Below are 21,923 nucleotides of genomic sequence, written 5' to 3' on the forward strand. Positions count from 1 at the left end.
AATTTATTTCAGACAATTTTGACAAACGACAATAAATGAATCAACCAAATAAACACAAAAGAGACTAGTTATCATCAACCAAACTAACTAAATGTACCTGAACAGAAATAGAAACCAAACCTGCGACCAGATAAACCTGTTAGTATAAACGGAGAAATGACTTCCATTCATGGAGAAAATCTGAAAAGGAAGAAATAAAAATTATTATTCAGACCCCCCCGCCTCCCCTAATTACACTTAAATTGACTTAAAGTACATTAACCTTCCTGTTTAACTTCTGCAGAAATAGATCTGAAAATCTCTTATATTCAACAACAAAAATACTTTTAATTTGCAAAACGGCAATAAAAAAAAAGCTTTTTCAATAGTAAATTGAAAATCAAATATGAAGTTTAGGAAATTGAACATTACTGAGGCAACATTCAACTAAATTAAAGTTTTTGGGATGTAATTTATAATTAGGTGTTAAAATTATTTAAATCATCCAGTGCCAAAAACTCTCATTCACTTTTCACCATGAAAGTAGGTGGGGGCGATCTAAAGGGTGGGGGCTGGTGGACCTACAGTTACTCCACCCGAATGCTTTCATTAGGTTTATATATATTTTCCTAAAATGAGCTCAAACATCTATTAATTAAATGCTTTTTTATTGCTGAGAACAAAAGAGAACCAGAATATTCTGATATTTAGATTTATAGATGTTAGAGAGACGCCTTTTACTGCGTTATATATATAAAGGGCCCAAAAACATTGTTATAAAAAGATAACAAATAAAAGCCGATTCTGATGCCAAAATCAATAAATCATGCATCCCCAGAAGAACAATTTCAATTCCATCCATCCAGAAAAATCTGGATTTGATGCATTTTTAATGCATATTTTTTCTTGTAAATTTTCTGGTAAACTTGGAGATATATTTTATTACGTGTTGCATTTCCCAGTAAATCAGTTTCCCCTTTAAATCTGCAGCTCTCCCTGCTTCTCTCTGTTTAAAAAGATTTATGAACCTCTTCACTAATATAATGATGCCAGGAACTAAATTCCAAGTGATGCAGAATCTCTGCAGCCTGATTCTGTCTGTTCAATAAGAAAACCTGCGTTCATTTTAACCTGTAACTGAGAGCCATGGTCCTCTGAGAGGCAAAGAATTTTAACAGTAAAGCATTGGTTGGGACTGTTTCCCCCAATCCTTCAGAAAGTTTCGCTTCTGTTTCTCACTGCTAATGCTAATAACGTCTCTGAGGAGCTTCAGCAGCAGTACCGTCTTCTCAGATATCAGATTATCATCATGACAGCCGTACAGAACCAACGTCCAGAGTTTGACTCCTTGCTGCAGCCTGTCTGTGGGGAGTTTGTTGTTTTCTGTATTTTTCAAAAAAGACAATAAATAAAACTAAGTCTTTCTTGTGTTTCCTGATTAGTTTGAACTTGAATGTGTTTAAAACTATAAAAATGAAACCTTCTAGTTTCCTGCAGCTTATTGATCCTTCTGCTGCTGATTTGTTTTTTTATGTCAATGTTTTTCATCCATATGCTTTTTTTCTTGTGTGTGCAGCTTAAATCTTCATATATTTACTTTTATGTCGTTTCCCTCCATATTTTCTCTCTCTGTAAGAAGCGGTTATATTTAATTAGTTTATTTATTGTCATGAATTATTTCTGTTAGAATCAGTTTTGTGATTCTGGGTGTTTGTAGATTTAGCTGCTAATAGGGTTTTTATTCAGTTCCAGCTGCTACAGAAGAGCCGCGGCACGCGCGCACCGCACCGCGTCGCTCGTCGCGCGCGTCAGCGGCAGGAAGTGTGCTGCTGAAGCGGCGGCGGGGGAGCACAGCAAAAAAAAAAAAAAAAAGTCGGAGGGTGAGAAGGGGAGAAAATCAGCATGTCTGGCCTGTGAAAGCTGCACCAGCTGCGGGTCCGGGTCGTGCATCGTTCCGCTGGCGGCGCGGAGGCCAACCGGGGGGTGAGTTCTGTGCGGAAAACGGAGGAAAGGCGGCGATGTTTTGCATGAAAGGGGCCGCGGTGTGTCGGTCTGGATCTTTGTGTAGCTCGGAGCTAGCTGCGCTGCTAACAGCTGCTGCCGCGGAGGAGGCTTCATGAGCGGGGGAGCCGGAGAGGAGCTTTCCGGCAGGGCGGGGGGCCTCCAGGGGCCACCTAGGCCCGCTGGGCGGCGGTTAGTGTGTTTCTGCTCGGTTCTTTCTAACTTGTTTCTTTCTGTCACCGCGGGGATGCTAACCGTTAGCCGGGGCTAGCCCTTAGCTTGGCCGAGCATCAGTCCTCCGCGTCCCCTGCTCCCCATTCCCGTTACTTTATCCTGAAATTACCGCGAGATTTGCCCACGGTGGGGCCCCATGGTTCGGTGGAAATGGGGCCCGGAGCTCTGCGGGACCCGGTGGGCCCGCGCTGCCGATGGAAAAGCGGGCTAACCCCGCTAGCTGCGGTAAAATGGCTCGCCGCCGCGGCTGAGAGCCATTTCAGAGGATCGTGGGTCTCTGTGGGAGTGGGCTGATGGCCGCAGGTGGGGTCCTGCATCATGTCGGAAACACCGCGCTCCTCACCACGCTCAGAGTGGGGGGGTCCGCGGCAGGAAAGGTCGGATTGTCCCGATTTATTCCTGCCGAGGCCGAGAGGGAGAAGACGGGCCAAGGTCAGGCGGCGGAGGGGCGCCTGCTGGGTCCGAGTCTGCCCGGAGCCTCAATGTTCTACCTAGGAGGACTGGTCATCCACGACCCGTTTAGAAGCGGCTCATGCTGGGCTGTGTGTGAACGGAACCGGATCATCCCTGAACGGCTCCGTTTGTTTACATGATGAGCTGAAAGGGAAGCTGTGATTGGCTGCAGATTTACTTCAGACTCTAACCTGATCCAGATCCTGAACCTGATCCAGATCCTGATTCATATCCAGATCCTAATCATGATCCAGATCCTGAACCGAATCCTAATCATGATCCAGAACCTGATCCAGATCTAGAACCTGTTCCAGATCCTGATTCAGAACCGGATCCTAATCATGATCCTGATCCGGATTCAGATCCAGATCCTGAACCTCATCCCGATCCTGATCCTAATCATGATCCAGATCCTGATCCTAATCATGATTCAGATCCTGAACCGAATCCTAATCATGATCTAGAACCTGTTCCAGATCCTGATTCAGAACTGGATCCTAATCATGATCCTGATCCTGATTCAGATCCAGATCCTGAACCTCATCCCGATCCTGATCCTAATCATGATCCAGAACCTGATCCTAATCCTGATCCTAATCATCATCCAAATCCTGATGCAGAACCTATCTGAGGTCGACCCTGTGGAAGATCCAGATCCAGCATCCCCATAGTTGGTCCTGGAGGTTTTAGACCAATTAAAAATCATTGGGTTCAGAATGAAGAAAATCATCAACCAGTAAAGGTCCAGAGACATTTTTCATTATAATCTGTTACTTTAAACAGAATTTAAAACAGAAATAAAATAAGGTGTCTATGCGTCCATGTTTAACTTTTTAAATGAAAAAAAAGAAAAAATTTCCATTTTAAAATCTGAATTTTGAAGTAGAGAAAAACAATCGTTCAGTTTGGTTTATAGAGAATTTCCTGATTCCCATATTTTCTCAAACCCCTGAACCGATGGTTTGTTATTTTCTTTCTTGTTTCTGTCTTAATGTTGGCAGTGGGCTTTAGGCTGCCCTGCAAGGCTTTAAACCTGGGTTTAACCAGAGACTAAGCCATTCTCAAGCACATATCAAGGAGCTCATTTTGAGCCTGGATCCAGATTTATTGTTGATTCTGTTCATGGTGGAGAATCCTGCTTCACAGCAGCAGGTTGAGCCAAACATCCTCTAAATGTGCAGGGTCATCTTTGAGCACGCCATTTCACTTTTCTTTCACCAGTTCACCGCAGTTCTTCCAGCAGTCTGGATTAGCTAGCAGCTGGGTCCTGATCCGGACCGCGGTCCGCTAATCTGTGACCTGTGGTTTGGAGGTTTCCTGCTCCAGCAGCTGATTTTCATGAACTGCAATCATCAGAATCAGCTGTGCTAAAGCAGAGAAACCTCTGATCTAGAAGCTTGATTAGATCTGATCCAGATGCTTGATTAGATCTGATCCAGAAGCTTGATTAGATCTGATCCAGAAGCTTGATTAGATCTGATCCAGAAGCTTGATTAGATCTGATCCAGAAGCTTGATTAGATCTGATCCAGAAGCTTGATTAGATCTGATCCAGAAGCTTGAATAGATCTGATCCAGAAGCTTGAATAGATCTGATCCAGAAGCTTGATTAGATCTGATCCAGAAGCTTGATTAGATCTAATCCAGAAGCTTGATTAGACCTGATCCAGAAGCTTGATTAGACCTGATCCAGAAGCTTGAATAGATCTGATCCAGAAGCTTGATTAGATCTGATCCAGAAGCTTGATTAGATCTAATCCAGAAGCTTGATTAGATCTAATCCAGAAGCTTGATTAGACCTGATCCAGAAGCTTGATTAGACCTGATCCAGAAGCTTGATTAGATCTGATCCAGAAGCTTGATTAGACCTGATCCAGAAGCTTGAATAGATCTGATCCAGAAGCTTGATTAGATCTGATCCAGAAGCTTGAATAGATCTGATCCAGAAGCTTGATTAGATCTGATCCAGAAGCTTGGTTAGATCTGATCCAGAAGCTTGATTAGACCTGATCCAGAAGCTTGATTAGACCTGATCCAGAAGCTTGATTAGATCTGATCCAGAAGCTTGATTAGACCTGATCCAGAAGCTTGATTAGACCTGATCCAGAAGCTTGAATAGATCTAATCCAGAAGCTTGATTAGATCTGATCCAGAAGCTTGAATAGATCTGATCCAGAAGCTTGATTAGATCTGATCCAGAAGCTTGATTAGATCTGATCCAGAAGCTTGATTAGATCTAATCCAGAAGCTTGATTAGACCTGATCCAGAAGCTTGATTAGACCTGATCCAGAAGCTTGAATAGATCTGATCCAGAAGCTTGAATAGACCTGATCCAGAAGCTTGAATAGACCTGATCCAAAAGCTTGATTAGACCTGATCCAGAAGCTTGAATAGATCTGATCCAGAAGCTTGATTAGATCTGATCCAGAAGCTTGATTAGATCTAATCCAGAAGCTTGATTAGATCTGATCCAGAAGCTTGATTAGATCTGATCCAGATGTTTGATTAGATCTGATCCAGAAGCTTGATTAGATCTGATCAGGAAGCTTGATTAGATCTGATCCAGAAGCTTGATTAGACCTGATCCAGAAGCTTGATTAGATCTGATCCAGAAGCTTGATTAGATCTGATCCAGAAGCTTGATTAGACCTGATCCAGAAGCTTGATTAGACCTGATCCAGAAGCTTGATTAGATGAGTGAAATGGAGTTCTTTCTGTCAAACTGACAGACCGTAGCAGCCATGTTAGCTCAGCCATGTCTTTGTCCAAATACGTCGTCTCCTTTTCTTTTAAGGGCTTTCAGCACTAAATTGCCCAAATATCCAAGGCAGCGCGTTTCACTCTAGTGAGCTTCATGTTCCTCTTCTACTAGTTCGGCTTCCTGATAGACGAGTCCAAGTAGCGCCATCTCACTGCGGAGCTGAGTCCCACCTGGTTTTTAGACGTACAGTGTGAGCAGGTAGATCGTATCACAGCATCGGGTCGCACAGCGTGAGAACAAACATCGTGAGCTGTGAATTTTTAAACCCTGCGGTTTGATCAGTGTATGCAAGTAAAAAATGACACAGACTACACAGTAGTTGTGTTATTGCACAGTGAGAGAGAAGAATATTGGACGATTATCCTTGAGTCATTAGTGACTTAAGGATAGAAATGTGTACTTTTAGTACCGTAACTGTGAGGGATTGCTGAAGAGTCAATGAGTCGATGCAATCAGCTGGTTTTCCTTAGATAGAAAACTTTGAACCATGATCTGGTGAACTGGAAATGTGTTGTGAATTTGCGCTCTATAAATAAACTGAATTGATTTATGGCGAAAAATCAGACTGATATCTTCATGTGTTTCTTTTCATTTTGAATCTTTCCTCTGCTTCACATTAAAAATTGATTCTCTGACCTTTTTCCAGATGATTCTCTTTTAGATTATCTGCGGCTTTCAGTTTATCTCTTCTGCAATAACAGATTAATTCCAGTTCTTAAATTCTACCATCATTCCCTTCATCTTCATCTAAATGTTGAAGTTACTGAACCTTAATCTCACAGATTACTTCCTGTCACATTTTTATATGTTATGATCAAAAAACTCTCACACGACTGGAAGGTCGGCCCGAAAAGGGCAAAAATCGCACAGTGTTAGCCCGGCTTCGCTGATCGGAATCACATTTTGTCGTGACGCTGGAGTCATGTTGAAACCTTTGCCTAAATCCAGAAGAAGTTTTTGGGGCTTTGATGAAGGAAAGGGAGTCAAAAACCAACAGAGTTACCAAAAAAACTGAAGAGAATTTCTTCCCAATATGGATATTTGTTATCGGTCCAATTTCAGGCAAAGAAAGAAAAAGAAATATGACCTTATAACGCCTGCACCTAAAACCTCGCTGATAAAAACACTCTGCTTCTATCGTCTGGTTTATAATCAGAGGGTCAGTTCATTGCTCTATTTTTGTCTCTTTAAGTAGAATCTATTTATTAAACCTTTTTTTAATATTCTACGCTACAAAATAAAGAATAAAAGTATAGATAATTTGATCCCTATATTGTATCGAATCAATATCTGTAATTTCTTAAAGGGGTAATATCTGTATAGTAACTAGAGGATTATTGGGACATGCCTACTTTTAAATATGTTTTTATCATTAGTCTTATTTCCATAACAACCCATACAGCAGAATATTGTCATAAAGGTGTTTTTATTCCCCGCCTATTGTTCATCCCTAAACCCTAAAACTGTCTTTTAATCATTTCCACATCAGAACTGAATGTTTGAATGTTTCCTGCATTAAATGAAGATGAATTAAAACTCTTTCCAACCAATAATCCTGTCCTCCTTTCCTCCACAGTGATTCCTCATTGGCTGCTGTGCCCATCGCCACCGCCCAAGGCGGGCCGTGATTGGCTGGAGCTCCTTCCTGGGAGAAAATGGAGTCGGGTCTTGGCTGAAGAGCAAAGGAGGATTGTCTCCCCCCCTCCCCCCTCACCCCCCCACCCCTTCACTGTTCATTACTATGTTGTGAACCGTGATTCCTTCCAACTGTGCCGGTGCAGAGTACTATGGCAATGCATGATATGAGTCGTGCCAAGGGATTCCCCTGTAAAGAATGTGATATGGTCTGTCCGAGTACTCCAAGTCTTCTAGAGCATATGAAAGCACATTATCAGCAAGAAGAGAACGGTCGTTTTGAGTGTGAACAGTGTGGAAGGATCTACAAGCACGCCGCCAGCCTCGCTAATCACAAGAAATCTCATGAAGTAGGTTCTTTCCAGTGTCCAGTCTGTACTCGTACACTGCCCAACGCGGTAGCTCTGAAAAATCACCTTCGAATCCATACTCTATCCCCAAGCAGTGCGCACGCTGAGGAGGAGAACGAGGAGGCCCCTGAGGAGGGGGGCCACGACGAGAGGAACTTCGGCCTCACCCAGGACCTCGCGGATGGATTTGGCCGTTCCCATTTAAACAACAGTGGTATGGGACATAGCATCCTGCCTGGCCAGGACACAGACGACCACGGGAAAAAAGGCTCCCCTGAATCCGACGACGCCTGGGACAGACCGTTCAAGTGTGACCAGTGCGACCGAACCTATCGGCATCACGGTAGTTTGGTGAATCACAAGAAGTGTCACCAACAAGGAACTTTTAAGTGTTCTGTGTGTTTTAAACAGTTCAGCAACCTGGCTGCGCTAAACGGCCACGAGAGAACTCACTCAAAGTTCAAGACGCCGGGTGCCACCATGGTAAGCGGCGGGACCGGCAGCAGCCTCCATGATTCGGAGCGCAGCGCCGGTTCGCAGTCATCTCAGAACGACGAATCCGCCTCCTGTTTCTGCCACCTGTGTCAGATAGCGCTTCCGAACAAGAGCGATTTCCAGGAGCACATTCTGCTGCACAACACGGCCTCGCCTTCGCTGGGACTGACGCGCAGCTTCCCTGGCATCATGCCGCACAACCTGAGCGCCGTTCGGTCCCCTGCATACACCCCGGCCCTCGGGGACCCATTGCCCTTGCCCCCTCTTCCCGCAGATAAAAGGGGCCCGTACGATCCAATCATGGGCCCTCCAGTCAACAATCCCATTTACACATGTGCATACTGTGGGGCGGGGCACCCTGACCTTGAGACTTTAAAAGTTCATTATCTGACTCATGATCCTCACCCGCCCTCCCACAGTCAGGACAGCTCCATACTAAACTCAGACACTCTCAGCTCTGGTTCTCAGGGCTCGGTGGCCTCCCCCTCTGGCGGCCGCGTGCCTCAGGCCAGTTCTCCAGATGATGAAGAGCGCCGCTTTAAGTGTGGAGAATGTGGCAAAAGTTATCGACATGCAGGGAGCCTGGTGAACCACAAACGGTGCCACCAGACTGGCCACTACCAGTGCACCATCTGCTGTAAGCAGTACCCCCACCTGGCAGCACTACACAGCCACCTGCGAAGCCACAAGGCCCGCCCCTCCAACCCACCAATCAACAACGACAGCAGCGATTGGCTTTCTCCTGAGCCGCTCACTTTGGACTCCCAGCAGAGCTATGTCCAGGAGGGTAACACCACAAACACGCCCATCTCACTTCCTGGAAACCTTGCGGACTCCGCCCACTTTGTGCCAGACGGCGGCCACAGCAGTGGGTTGGACTCCCTAGATTTCCACGATCGCTTTGATGGCAGCTCGCTTTCCCAGAGCAGCTCTACTCACCGCCAGGCAGACAGACACGTTTGTGCCGACTGCGGTGAGATGTACGGGGATGTTTCGGGCATCAAGTCGCACATGTGTCCTCGCCGCGGGCAGCAGCAGCAGCCACCGCCACAGCAGCAAAGCAACATGGCAAACGGCTTCATGGGGACCATGAACTACCACAGCTCCACCGGGACGTCGATGCCCTCGGGGAGCTCCAGCAGCATTAAAGAAGGCAGCCAGAGACCCTACTCCCAGAGCGGAGGGAAGAGGATGGGCAGCAACGATAAAGAAGATGACGATGATGGAGAGGTGTATCAATGCTCTGTTTGCGGCAATCACTATGCCAGCCTCAGAGCTCTCAGAAGCCACCTACGCAGCCACGCCAATAACCCCGTTGGGGCAGTACCATCAAATCTAGATCAGGACTGGAGGATGATCTGCTCAACCTGTGGCCAGAGCTTCTCCAGGAAGCAGGACCTTCTGAATCATCAGCTGATCCACGGCCCCCAGAGGCCAGACAACCAGCAGCAGGGTATCACCAGCAGCTCAGCCAATGGCGGCGATAAGATGGATGGACGCAACCACATTTGTGTGGACTGTGGCATGTTTTTTGCCGACCAGCACCATCTGGTCACTCACTTATGTCCCGGTAAGAACCGAGCAATGAACAAGCCTGGCCTTAATGGTGGCAAAGGGATGTCTGGAGGTGACGGCGTGGCTGGAAGCAGCGGTGATGGCCGCAGGCCGATGGTCGATCAAAGCGACAAGCCCCACAAATGTGACCAGTGTGGGCGAGGATACAGACACCCCTGCTCGCTCCTCAACCACAAAAAGTCCCATAAGACTGGAGTTTTTCGCTGCTTGGTTTGCCAAAAGCGCTACTACAACCTGCTGGCTCTAAAGAATCACCAAAGGACCCACTTTGACCTGAAGAGGTACGCTTTGGTTCACTTTTACATGTGATAAAACGCTTCGGTTTATTCACATTGAGAATTTTCCAAGTTAGTTTTGGGTTTTCTGTTCTCAAAGACTCAACACTGTTTTTCAAAAGTGTTGAAAGTACGTCAGTTTTAACGAGCAAACCCCCATGTCCATCCTGACATGGAGCCTCAACAAGTCCCTGGACAAGGCGGGTGGGATTTAATAATCTAGGGCAGAGGAGATAAACTTGGCAAGGGAACAGTAGGTTGATAAGGAGGGACATCGTCATGAAATCACCGGCATGTGCCCAATTTATGTGACGAGTTTAGCGGGTTTGCCCAAGCGGTTTGGTAAAGGGAGCAGGGAGGTGAGAAGGTCTCTATCGCCCCCTTGATATCAGGGACTGCATATTGAGTGTCTTGTTGTTGTTGCAACAAACCTTGGATCCATTCATCCAGGCCAAGCCATTGGCCTTGGATCTAGACCTGGGTAATTCATTGCATTTGCAGTATAATTACAACATAACAAAACTCCATTTTCAAATCTCTTTCAAATCACTTAATTTTAGTTTAAAGTCGTAGGGAAGCGGCTGTTCCAACCGTGAAAAGAATGAAAAGTGAATGTGATTGGTCGTTTATCAAGGGGGCGGGATTGTTTTGGTGGAAGGTTCGCAAGCAAGTTTGGTTGCAACCGGTTTCTTCGAAGCATCTTGCTAACCAGTTAGCAACTTAGTGCTAGCAGGTTCCCAATGGGAAATTCCATTGGGACCAAGTAGCACTAAATTGGTGACTTAGAAACGACGCTGTCAAGGAACGCTATGGACAGCGGAAACATGCAAGAGGAGGAGAGTTTAGTGTCGGAGGTCGTGGATGAGTCTCCTCCGTCTCCTTTCAATGGAGCTCTCACTGAGCTCAGAGTATTCACATCTCTTTTCTGTTGCTGTTGTTCAATAAAAGTACGTTAAGATAATTTAAAGCAAGAACATTATACTTTAATCTTCACTATATGGCCTGTTTACCGATTTAATGCGCAAAAAAAAATGTTCCAAAGTTGAGAGGACTGTAGCAACCAGCGGACCTCCAAGGCTAACGGCAGCCAGGGCTAACGTTAGCCCGTCTGCAGCAGCCAGGGCTAACGTTAGCCCGTCTGCAGCAGCCCTCTCTCTGCATAGCCTTCTGTGAAGTACCGCTGGCTCTGATGGAGGTTTGATTGTTTTAATTTTAAAATGTTCATTTGATTTGTGCTTCCCAAGTCCAGACCTTCCTGAGTTCTCCTCAAAAACATACTTGGCGAGGACACAAGTCCATACTCGTGTTCTTGTGAATTGACAAATGGCCAACAATTCGCTCTCCAACTATACTCCTCTAACGGTCACCGCTACTCTTCGAAGATTCTTATTTCAACCATTGCATCCTGTCTTAAAATCAGTCCCCCCCCCCGTTATTTTATGCAGGCCAGTTAGTTCTACGTCAGCCTGAACACCTAAATTCAGCCAATCATACATCAACTGTCAATCAAATGTTTTTGGTCATAGCATCTTGATTCGCTTCCCTACGACTTTCAGTCCTAGTTTGCTTCATACATAGAAGGGGAAAAAGTTGCAGCTAGCACACGGATCAATGCCTGCAAGAAAGTTACCATAAAGTTTCAGACCCAGATCCTGGTGGCCTCTCTGTTGCTTTGAGTTTCAGCTCAGCCTGGTGTGTCCTAGTGAAAACACTACTGGACTGATGGTGGCCATTTTTTCCGCTTAGAACTGTTACTATATCTGATCATTATACAACTCTGGCTTTTTGTTTGTGAAAGATTAATGCTACGTTCACACCTAACGCAATTTGAGTGGCAAAGAAGCTTCTGCTGCTTCATCTCTGATCCTCATTAAGGTCAGCCGTCCAGTAAAGTGAGTCCAGATGCTTCTGCTGCTCCTGTGTTCGATGCCAGAGAGCAGCTTTGCTATATTAGCTGTGATCAGCGGGTAAAAAGTAGTTAGAATCTATGTTGAAGTGAGAGAGGTCCTCCTGAAAACATGGTCTGTGCAGTCAGTTCATCCAGATTAACATCCTGCCTTCAAAGATTATTTCTCTGTGGGAGCCGCTCAGACCCCCACATTCCGGCGCTGCGCTGTCACTGGGAATCCCCAGCAGCAGCTGCCTCAGGCCCGCTCGCCTCTTGGGGGTTTTCCCCTACTGTTGGTGGCGGCTGGAAGTAGATGTTAGCGTTTTTCAGGTCTGTGCTACAAACTGCAGGCAGCAGGATAAGAAAAGCCAACATATTCTGCCGGCAGGTTTCTACATTTGAAGTTAATTTAGGTGTTAATAAACTGTTTCAGAGGAGTGATCATAGCGCTCTGCATCAGCAGTGCTGTGTCTGACTCCCTGCCAGCTCCCAGATCAGCTTCTCTGATTGGTTGATGAGGTGCGTCCAGCAGCAAGCAACTTGTGAAGCGTGTCACGCGCTTCAGAAGCTAATGAGGCGCTGCTTCAGCTGCTCTAGATGCGCTGCAGGACCACAGCCAGTCTTTGTGGAACACTCGGGTGAACTGTGTGTCGTCCAGCTTTGGATGAGGGGTTGTAGACAGCGAACCAGCTCGTCAAACCGACACGGACACCCACAGTCCTAGCTAGTTGCTGATTGGCCCTCTGGCGTTGTGGCGTGGAATAACATAGCGCAGACCATGCTTAAAAATTGGGCATAAATCACAAATATCTGCATCATACCTGCGACAAGCTAACTGCGACACACGCTGCAGGAGAATACATGCACCTATACTGTGCACTGAGCTATACTAACAGCTAGCATCTTATCTCTTCAGACCAGGAGGTTTTCTCTGGGAGTGGGACCTTACCCTCTGTTTTATGTTGCTTTCAAACATCGATGCATTTATAATACAAAGATAGACGGCCATGCTTGTAATACGCTGGGGGAAACCCTGCATGCCTGCTAAAAGATTAAACTAACTAGCGCCACAGGTACTTTCTACATCTGTCTAAATGAAAAAACCTCTACAATAGTAATTTCAGCGTCACCAACTGTTTAAAGTCGTAGGGGAGTGGCTGTTCCAATTGTTGCATTTCTGAATTCTCCCGAGTGGTGACCGGCTTTACACGAGTGAATAAAGTGAATGTGATTGGTCGATTATCAAGGGGGCGGGATTGTTCTGGCGAAAGGTTCGCAAGCAAGTTTGGTTGTTGCCGGTTTGTCGGAAGAATCTTGCTAACCAGTTAGCATCTTAGTGCTAGCAGGTTCCCAATGGGAAATTCCATTGGGACCAAGTAGCACTAAATTGGTGCCTTAGAAACTACGCTGTCAAGGAACGCGATGGACAGCGGAAACATGCAAGAGGAGGAGAGTTTAGTGTCGGAGGTCAGGGATGAGTCTCCTCCGTCATCCATTTTTTATTTAGAGGAGGAAAGCGGGGACGAAGATGTTGTGGAAGAGGACGCCAGGGCGGCAGAAGCTTGGTTTGGTGTAGAAGGCTTCCAGCCGTACATGTTTGAGCCCTTGCCTCGCAACGCTGCCAGTTCTGTTAGCTCTACGCCTGCTGAAGACACAGATGTCCATCCCCGTGAACACTGGGACGCAACTCAATGGGAAAGGAAAGGATTCTGATTTCAACCGTTGCGTATATTAGCTGCGACATATGAATCAAGATGATATGACCGAAAATATTTGATGGACAGGTGACCGTTGATATATGATTGGCTGAATTTAGGTGTTCAGGCTGACGTAGAACTAACTGACCTGCAGAAGATAATGGAAAAAAAACCAACACAGATTTTAAGACAGGATTTGTTTTTTTTTTTGGTAGAAATTTTCTAAATTTTGGGACAATATGATCTGATAAAGATAACATTTATATAAATGTTTAAGCCAGAATGATTTGACATTTAAATATGATTTCCCAATGACTTTAAGTAGAAGTGATCGCTACAAATTCTGCTAGTTATAGTTCTGTCTCTTCACAGCAGCAAACATCTCGCTCGTATTTCAGGGTTTTTAGGGAAGCAATAAAACAAGGTGCTGTCCTTCCTTCCTGGTTGGTTCGTACACCCATACGCTGAGCACACAGTTACCATTTTTTGGTGTTGCCAATGTCATCTGGAGAAAAGGTCGTTTTCTTTGTACCAAAGGTTTGTTTTGCTGTCCAAGGAGAAGGAGTCATAGGTGTCGCATGATTTGGCTCCATGTCCTTCAAACTGGTCCCCTAGGAATGAAGTTCTGACTCCAGTCCCAGAGGGCTGGCTTTCCTGGTACAACACGCCTGAATCCAGGGGCTGATTGCCTCCTTGGTTGCAGTGGAGTTCTTCCTGGTCCTGTTAACGACCTGATTATTTAATTCAGATGTGTTGAAGGAGAGATGCATCTCATGGTGCAGGAAAGCGTTCCTCGAGGACCGATGTTTGATACCTGTGGACTGAATGATTGTCTCAGCTTTCTTTAAAAGCATGCCTCCTCCTTATCTTGGACCAACTTTCAGTTTTGATGTTGTTCCACTAGTGTTGTCCTTCATTCAGATGCAGCGTGGAAAACCCAGTTCCACCTGCCATATTGTTTTTATACCGAGGACCTGTTTCTTTCAGCCGTTCCAAACAGCCACACTAGGGTAGGCTTTGGGCTTCTAAACGGCCGTAGTTGTTCCAGGCGTGAATGTTTTTTCTTTGCCTGTAATAGTCTAGCTTAGGCTAGTTTGATGTGGTCTGTTGTCGTTCGCTTGAGCAATAAAGACTGTAACCCTGTAACTTTAGCTTGTTTGTTTTCCACTTGGGAAAGATTTTGTTGCTAGAACAATAAAGATTAGGTCCTCATTGATTATTTGGTCTTACGTTTAAATAATGTTTCTTGAGTAAACAGGTTCTCATCAACAGTCTCCATGTATTGGTAGGAAGTCTGTTAAGCCTGTTTTCCACTGAGTGGCACACCGCGCTTTGGTCCAGTCTGACAAAACATGTCTGCTTTATTCAGCTGGCCCACTCTACCAAAGCAGATAGTTTAAGGTCATAACTATGACGTAGCTCTATATAATGATGATTCAGTTTTGTTAGGGTGAGAGTAGTGCCGTTATTGAGTGGTGGACTGTAGTATGCCATCCTACGGCTGGAAGCAAGGCAATGGTATTGGTTTAATCCTCGAATATCTCTAGCAGAGAGAGACTAGTGGTCATAGCACTCTCTTGAACTGGCCGGTGTTCTGTCAGATGAGCATACCCGTAGTCAATACTCGTTTATCCCTTTAGTTTTGTACGAAAAATAAACTTAAAACTACCTCAACCTTTCGTCATGTACAAAAAATTTTACTACTTAGTATTATGTGTTTTTTGAAGCGTATGGCGAGCTGGCTTTAAATAGTTTTTTGTACATAGCTAAAGGGATACACGCCCGTTGACGTAGTTTAAAGTGTATTTTTCGCAATTCTGACGTCTTGCATGTGTGCTTACTATCCGTATGCTGGTCTGACGGGGTATGCTCATCTGACAGAGCACCGAATCAACACTTCCAAACTGTGGTCTCTTGGACCGGACCACGAAGTAGAAATAAGACTTTTGATTCCTGCCTTTTCCAGCAAACAGTGAATGCATCCCTGTATCAAGTCATTCCAAAAAAGTTAAAAAACAATCCTCTGGACTTTGTTTCCAAGTTTGAAAACATTTTTATTCCCATCCAGGAAGCTTTGTCAATTCAAAATGTCCCATCCAGGTTATGACCAGTGTTGGGAAAGTTCTCTTTCTACGTGAACTAGTTCAAAGTTCAGTTCACACATTTTAAAATGAACTAGTTCAGTTCATAATTCCAAAAAATGAACTAGTTCATAGTTCTTTTTTTTTCATATATTGCTCAATTACACCATAGCCTACTGTAGAACCACAGACAGCAATTATTTTATCAGTTGTAACACTGAAACTGTGCGTCAGATTTCATCTTCATATGCAGTTTTGAATCCTTATCCAACCAGGGTTTACATTAGCATTGAGGGGACAGATTTCCCCATTGTTGCTTTAATGCTTTGTTGCTGTCCATTCACTTCACACTAGTAGCAGCTGCAGCTTTCACCCCTACAGTATATTCTCAAAAACATCAGGAAAAATGTGCTGCTTGAATGGTCTTTTTTATGAGTAATTATTAAAAGAAAAATAGGAAAGTAGTCTTTAAGGTGCAAATGTTTTTTTTTTATTTTAATAATTTTTTCCATTTGAAATTCCATTTCAATACATACTAAAAAGGAATACTGGAATCCTGGAAAATTATACCAGGCAGGTTTAACAAACAAGTTACATGGATAGTAAAACCCTCAAGAACAGGGGTCTTCTATGTTTTCCAGACCAAGGACCCCCAAACTGATGGCGAGATGGAGCGGGGACCCCCTAACTATATATATTGTATGAAATTGTGTCCTATAGTCACTCTATTACAGGTGGAGTAATGTAAAGAAATTAACTTCTCCCTGGGATTATTAAAGTTTTTCTGATTCTGATTCCTGGTTGATGGGACAGGTGTTGTGAAGGAAACGGTGCCCAGCTTGAAAGAGCTCCTGTGTGTCGCTGAATGGGAGCATTGATGACTGAAAGACATCTTCTGCCTCCATTTATCTGTTTACTACAGTGTGTTGATTTCATGTTAATGATTATTTAAAGACATTTAAATTAGTGGGAAAAAAAATTGCAGGGGGGGACTATAAAAATATCAACTAACCATGACCCTCATGCAGTACCTCCGTAGACCCCCTAGGGGTCGCGGATCCCCTGTTAAAGACCTCCGCTCAAGAAGATTTTACTAACACAAACTGAGGGACCAGGCTGAGGTAGGAATTTAAGGTTACTGAAGTGCGGATTTTTTTACTGAAAGCCGGCGGGCAAACTTGTTGCCATCATCCTCACCGACCACCTGGTCATAAACCTGTTTTAAGTGATTATACTGCTGCTTTGTCGCCTCAACGGTCGCCTCCATGCTGCTGCAGCTTTAACGCTGCATTTTGTTTTGATGACACACGCTATGACGCTGGTAGCTGCTGTTGCCAGATTGGGTGTTTTTCCCGCTACATATTAAGGCCTGTTTACGGTGTGATTTAGCCGGGGTTTCGCCTGGAGGGCTCTATAGAAATCTGGCAACCTATTAAACGGAGTTGAACTGAGAGAGCGAGCCGTTCACAGACACCAGAATGAACGAGTTCACAATAACGTTCATCAGGCGGTAATGCAGTACGTTCAGTTCACGTTCGCCCAAAATATGAACGAGTTCATGAACTTTCGTTCAATGAACGCGTTCAGGCACAACACTGGTTATGACAATGACCTGCAGGACTGAGAATCTTCACCAACTTATCAAATCATTGTTCATTGAGGGTTTTATTGAGAATATTGGTTCCACAGTTTTATCATTTGGGTTAGTTTAGCTGGAGAGATACAGGAACTGAATATGTATCGCAGTTCTTAAGGATATGAAAAAGGTGGTTCATTAAGATTGCTTAAAAAAAAAAAAAACGGATCCAACAATGGATCTCTGAGGATCCATTGTTGGATCTATTGTTGTTCCTTGACTTGGGTTCCTTGCAGAAAATTCTGAGCCACATTTTTTTTATCCCTAAGTCTAAGAAACTATGTGAGCCATGTTTCTATGCTTGTTGGAATGTTGTGGTTGTTATGCGTCTCCTTCACCTGGTCTCCTCCCTGCTCTAGGCACAAGTGTGAGGAATGTGGCAAAGCCTTCAAGATTCAAAAGCAGCTCATCAACCACCTCCGTCTCCATGAGGAGCACCGGGCTAAAGGTCTTGTCCGGACCGGACCCAACGGCTCCCGCTTCCAGCAGCCTGGCCCATCTCAAATGCAGGCGATGAGAGCCGAGTCCTCAAAGGGCCCTGCCATGGGGGGGGTCAAGTACAGCCATCAAGGCTTTAAGAAGCCCTACTCGTCAGCCGGCACCTCCAGGCCGCAGAAGTTTGACCCTGCTGAAAGCGGGCGAAGACCATTCGCCTGTGAGGAATGTGGAAAGACGTACCGCCATGCTGGCAGCTTGGCCAATCACAAGAACCTTCATAAGATTGGGGAGTACCACTGCAATGTTTGCAACTCCACTTACCCCAACCGGCTGGCCATGAAGAACCACCTGCGCCTCCACTTTGCCCAGAAGAAGCACAACTGCCAGGAGTGTGGCAAAGGGTTTCGCACGCAGCGGCAGCTCGCCACACACACTACAGCAGGCTTGTGCAAAGGACCACAGGGCCCCGGGGTCCAAATGGACTTTGAGTGCGACGGCTGCTGCGAAGGCTTCGCCACGGCCGACGAGCTCTCGGCTCACGACTGTCCAGCCCAGCACCTTCCTTCGTCTTCCTCCACCAGCAGCTCGGCCAATGTTAGCATGGAAAGGAACTCGGTGGACATGGACTCGGATGAGCGGCCGTACGCCTGCGACCTGTGCAGCTGCACGTACAAACACGCCAGTTCGCTGCTCAACCACAAGCACACCCACAAGACGGGCAACTTTCGCTGCAACTTCTGTGACAAGCCCTACACGAACTACATGGCCTTGCGCAATCACATGCGCATCCACACGCAACGCAAGAAACACATCTGCCACACGTGTGGGAAAGCTTTCCGACTGGCCAGGTTCCTTCGTAACCACCAGAAGGTGCACGAAGAGGGCGCCACCCCGTTTGGCTGCCCCAGCTGCGGGAAGAGTTTCCAGGGGAGGTCCGGTCTGGCCCGGCACCGCTGCGGGGACAACCAGGTAGGCATGGAGGTCAGGAGGAAGGCCGCTGCAGCCCCAGGAGAAGGAGAAGAGTGTCGGTACACGTGAGTTCCCGTCAGTTGTTTGTGATTCTTCGAAGTTGGAAAAAAAAGAACTAGTAGTGCGGATAAATTTAGGTGTCTGCGTGTCTATTACAGGTATATGATCTCCAATCCGGCTTCCTTGGGACCATACGCGTGCCGGAATTCGGATTTTTCAGAAGTTTGGACAGATTGAATTAGAGACCAGATAAGTCATCCCCGTTTGCTTTCAGTTAGCATATATCACACACTGTAGTTTGTAGGCTGCCTTTAACCAATCATGTCATTTTCAGATGTTGTTTACATGCTGTTCTCTCCTCTGACTGAAGCTTTGTGTGTGTTCCTCTGATTGTGTCTGATCTGATGGCCGCCGAACAGAGCAGGACGAGGCTGCTGCAACCTCATGTTTGTTTGGGAAGAGCAGAGAGTATTTGGGGCTAGCTGCACTGCACATGTCCGCCGCAGACCTAGCGTAGCATCGACTGTCCCGCCCCCCACACACTGCAGACTCGCTCAGTGCATCATTTTAGATCCCGCCTAAACAAGCTGTGTGTGCAGTGCAGGAAGCAGCAGATACTTCGCCCTTTCCTTCCACCTGTATGTCCACCCCCTCCCCCCCTCTTTCATCCGTAACACCCAGCAGTCCCCCAGTGACCTGTGTAGAAACGTTAGCTGGTGAACCAGTTTGTAGAAAGCTCTGAGCCGGATTTCAGATCATATACCTGTATGTGAACTTTATCAAGATGTTACAGCAACGTTCTGTAGCTGCATCCCATCACTAATCTATGCTTTTCTTTCCCGTCTCCCCCGTGCTCCCCCCGTCTCCCCCCTCTGCTCCCCCATGCTCCCCCTTACCGTTTGTCTCTGCACAGATGTGATCAGTGTGGCCGCTCCTACCGCCATGCCAGCTCCCTTCTCAACCACAAGAACACCCATACTGTTGGCATCTACCACTGCGCCGTGTGCCTCAAGACCTACAACAACCTGCTCGCCCTCAAGAACCACCGCCGCATCCACTCCGAGACCCGCCGCCACCGTTGCCACGACTGCGGGAAGGCGTTCCGCGTCTCCTCCCAGCTGTATAACCACCGGCGCGTCCACCAGAAGCAGCGGGAGCTGACCTGCCGGTCCTGCCAGAGGGCCTTTCCTACGCAGGCCAGTTTCAGGCTCCACATGGAGATCACCCACGGAGAGGTGCCGCAGCCCCGCCAGCCCAGACCCCAGCAGCACCGGCCGGGGAGCTCCCAGGAGCTGGGCTGGGGGTCGGGCCTCGACCACACCCTCATGCAGGAACAAGGACTGGATCCCACCAGCCTGGCCAAACCCCGTGGCGGAGAGGGCAGCGATGAGGTCACCAAGCCTCACGTCTGCAACCAGTGTGGACGCTCGTACCGCCACGCTAGCTCTTTGCTGAACCACAAGAACAGCCACAAGACCGGGACCTTCTTCTGCTCCTCCTGCCAGAAGGAGTTCCCCAACCTCATGTCTCTGAAAAACCACCGGCGCATTCACACCGAGCCCAAGCGCTACCAGTGCCCCGACTGCGGGAAGTCGTTCCGGGTTTCCACGCAGCTCATCTGCCACCGCCGGATCCACACCAAGGAGAAGCCCTTTTCCTGCCAGCAGTGCGACAAGCGCTTCTCCTCAAAGTCCAACCTGCGGCACCACATGAAGGTGCACTGGAGCAGCAGCACGCCGCCCCCGCCGGCCGTGGCTTTGCCCAACTATCTGGGCATGCCCGGCGGACCTTTTGTTTAGGCTGAGGGGACCCGGCTGTGGGGTCTGGCGATGCCAAAGCGTAGCCTACTTCCTCCTCCTGGTTGTGTGAGGACAGACGAACACACAGATTGTTCACAGCCCCCCCCTCACCCCGCTGCATGTTGCCCCCCCGCCTACAGCTACAGCATCCGAACCGACCTGGACTCGGGGTCGTCGGGTCGCTGCTGGTTCCTCTGGTGGCCTTTTGTCAGAGTTTTAAAGCCGCCTCTTTCTGAGATGTAGCACGAGTGGAGCTCAGCTGTTGGACCTTCGCCCACACCGCCGGGCAGCAATGACTCATGGGAATTATCAGACTTTAGACGCGTATTTGCTGCAGCGGAAAAACCAGATCCTGTTCTTTGATTCACACACATGGACCCAGAGCGTAACAGCTGTGTTTCCATGGTAATGCGCCTGTTCTAACACGGCTTTGATCAAACCATAGATGTGTTTTTATATCCCGTACTGTGAAGCGAGTGTTCGGTTCATCCTGCAGGACGCAAAGAGTAAAGCGCAGAAAAATTTAAACTTTCCGAACCCTCAAAGTTAGTTAAAAGGTTCTGGAGGAAAATCTTTAGGGAACGGTTTGGTGTTTATGAAGGAGCTGGAAGTTCTGACCGGTTCTGGGTTCAGAAAGACGTCGATGGACCATCTGTGGAACCAAATTAGGGCCATAAAGTTTGCTTAAACAAAATTATAAAGAAAAAAAGATTTGAAAAAATGATTTAATCTTTTTTCCGATTTTTTTTTTTTCTAATTAAGTTTTTTATTTTCAGTTTTGAACTGCTGTGTGTGGGCGGGGCTTAGATGATATAGAGAGCTTGATTCTGAAAAGTAGTTTCCTTCATTTCAAATCTTTTTCCCGTTTTTTTATTTGGGTCAGATTAGATTTGTTTTTCATTTTCATACCTTTGTCACAGCGACACGTTAAGGCAAACGACATCATAACTGCAGGTGAGTTAGAAGTTTGTTCTCCTGCCTTAAAATCTGTAGGGTCGCAGCTAATATACGCAACGGTTGAAATCAGAATCCTTTCCTTTCCCATTGAGTTGCGTCCCAGTGTCCACGGGGATGGACGTCTGTGTCTTCAGCAGGCGTAGAGCTAACAGAACTGGCAGCGTTGCGAGGCAAGGGCTCAAACATGTACGGCTGGAAGCCTTCTACACCAAACCAAGCTTCTGCCGCCCTGGTGTCCTCTTCCACAACATCTTCGTCCCCGCTTTCCTCCTCTAAATAAAAAATGGATGACGGAGGAGACTCATCCACGACCTCCGACACTAAACTCTCCTCCTCTTGCATGTTTCCTCTGTCCATAGCGTTCCTTGACAGCGTCGTTTCTAAGTCACCAATTTAGTGCTACTTGGTCCCAATGGAATTTCCCATTGGGAACCTGCTAGCACTAAGTTGCTAACTGGTTAGCAAGATGCTTCCAACAAACCGGCTTAAACCAAGGAAAAGGAAAATTTAAGGAGGGATTTTAATCCATTTCTTATTTTGGTGATGATCCAGATCGTGTGTGTTTTAGTTATAGGTCTGCTCTCTTAGTGTTTTTCTAGTTTCAAAGGATTTCTTACCTTTTTTTTAAAATTTTTTATAAACTTTATGGCCAAAATTTAGCTCGGTTATCGTCTGGCAGCTGCGGTGCTCAGAGACCTCA

The 21,923-nt window shown here is 46.4% G+C and overlaps 1 protein-coding gene across 5 annotated transcripts; it reads left to right on the top strand.

The window, feature by feature from the left end:
- Positions 1–1,817: 1,817 nt before the first annotated feature.
- On the top strand, positions 1,818–20,956 carry si:dkey-89b17.4 (zinc finger protein 646). Of its 5 annotated transcripts, XM_038305636.1 has the most exons (5): positions 1,818–1,962; positions 7,005–9,764; positions 17,420–18,532; positions 18,626–18,716; positions 19,379–19,513. In XM_038305636.1, the coding sequence occupies exons 2-4, from the start codon at positions 7,216–7,218 to the stop codon at positions 18,702–18,704; spliced, it is 3,741 nt and encodes a 1,246-aa protein (XP_038161564.1). In that variant the 5' UTR covers positions 1,818–1,962; positions 7,005–7,215; the 3' UTR covers positions 18,705–18,716; positions 19,379–19,513. The 5 variants fall into 5 exon arrangements, with proteins under 5 accessions (XP_038161564.1, XP_038161560.1, XP_038161565.1 ...); XM_038305632.1 differs by lacking the exon at positions 18,626–18,716 and having other exon boundaries at positions 19,381–20,956; XM_038305637.1 differs by lacking the exon at positions 19,379–19,513 and having other exon boundaries at positions 17,420–18,542; positions 18,626–18,722.
- The last annotated feature ends 967 nt before the right edge of the window (positions 20,957–21,923 follow it).

This window comes from Cyprinodon tularosa, unplaced genomic scaffold (genome assembly GCF_016077235.1).
Source record: "Cyprinodon tularosa strain WSP-4 unplaced genomic scaffold, ASM1607723v1 ctg560, whole genome shotgun sequence".
Classification (NCBI taxonomy): domain Eukaryota; kingdom Metazoa; phylum Chordata; class Actinopteri; order Cyprinodontiformes; family Cyprinodontidae; genus Cyprinodon; species Cyprinodon tularosa.

Excerpts from the sequence above, each read along its gene's own strand:
- si:dkey-89b17.4 (XM_038305632.1), top strand. The coding sequence starts at position 7,216 with ATGGCAATGCATGATATGAGTCGTGCCAAGGGATTCCCCTGTAAAGAA. Across the intron at positions 9,765-17,419 it reads ACCCACTTTGACCTGAAGAG|GCACAAGTGTGAGGAATGTG; the intron begins GTACGCTTTGGT and ends TCCCTGCTCTAG. Across the intron at positions 18,533-19,380 it reads GGAGAAGAGTGTCGGTACAC|ATGTGATCAGTGTGGCCGCT; the intron begins GTGAGTTCCCGT and ends GTCTCTGCACAG.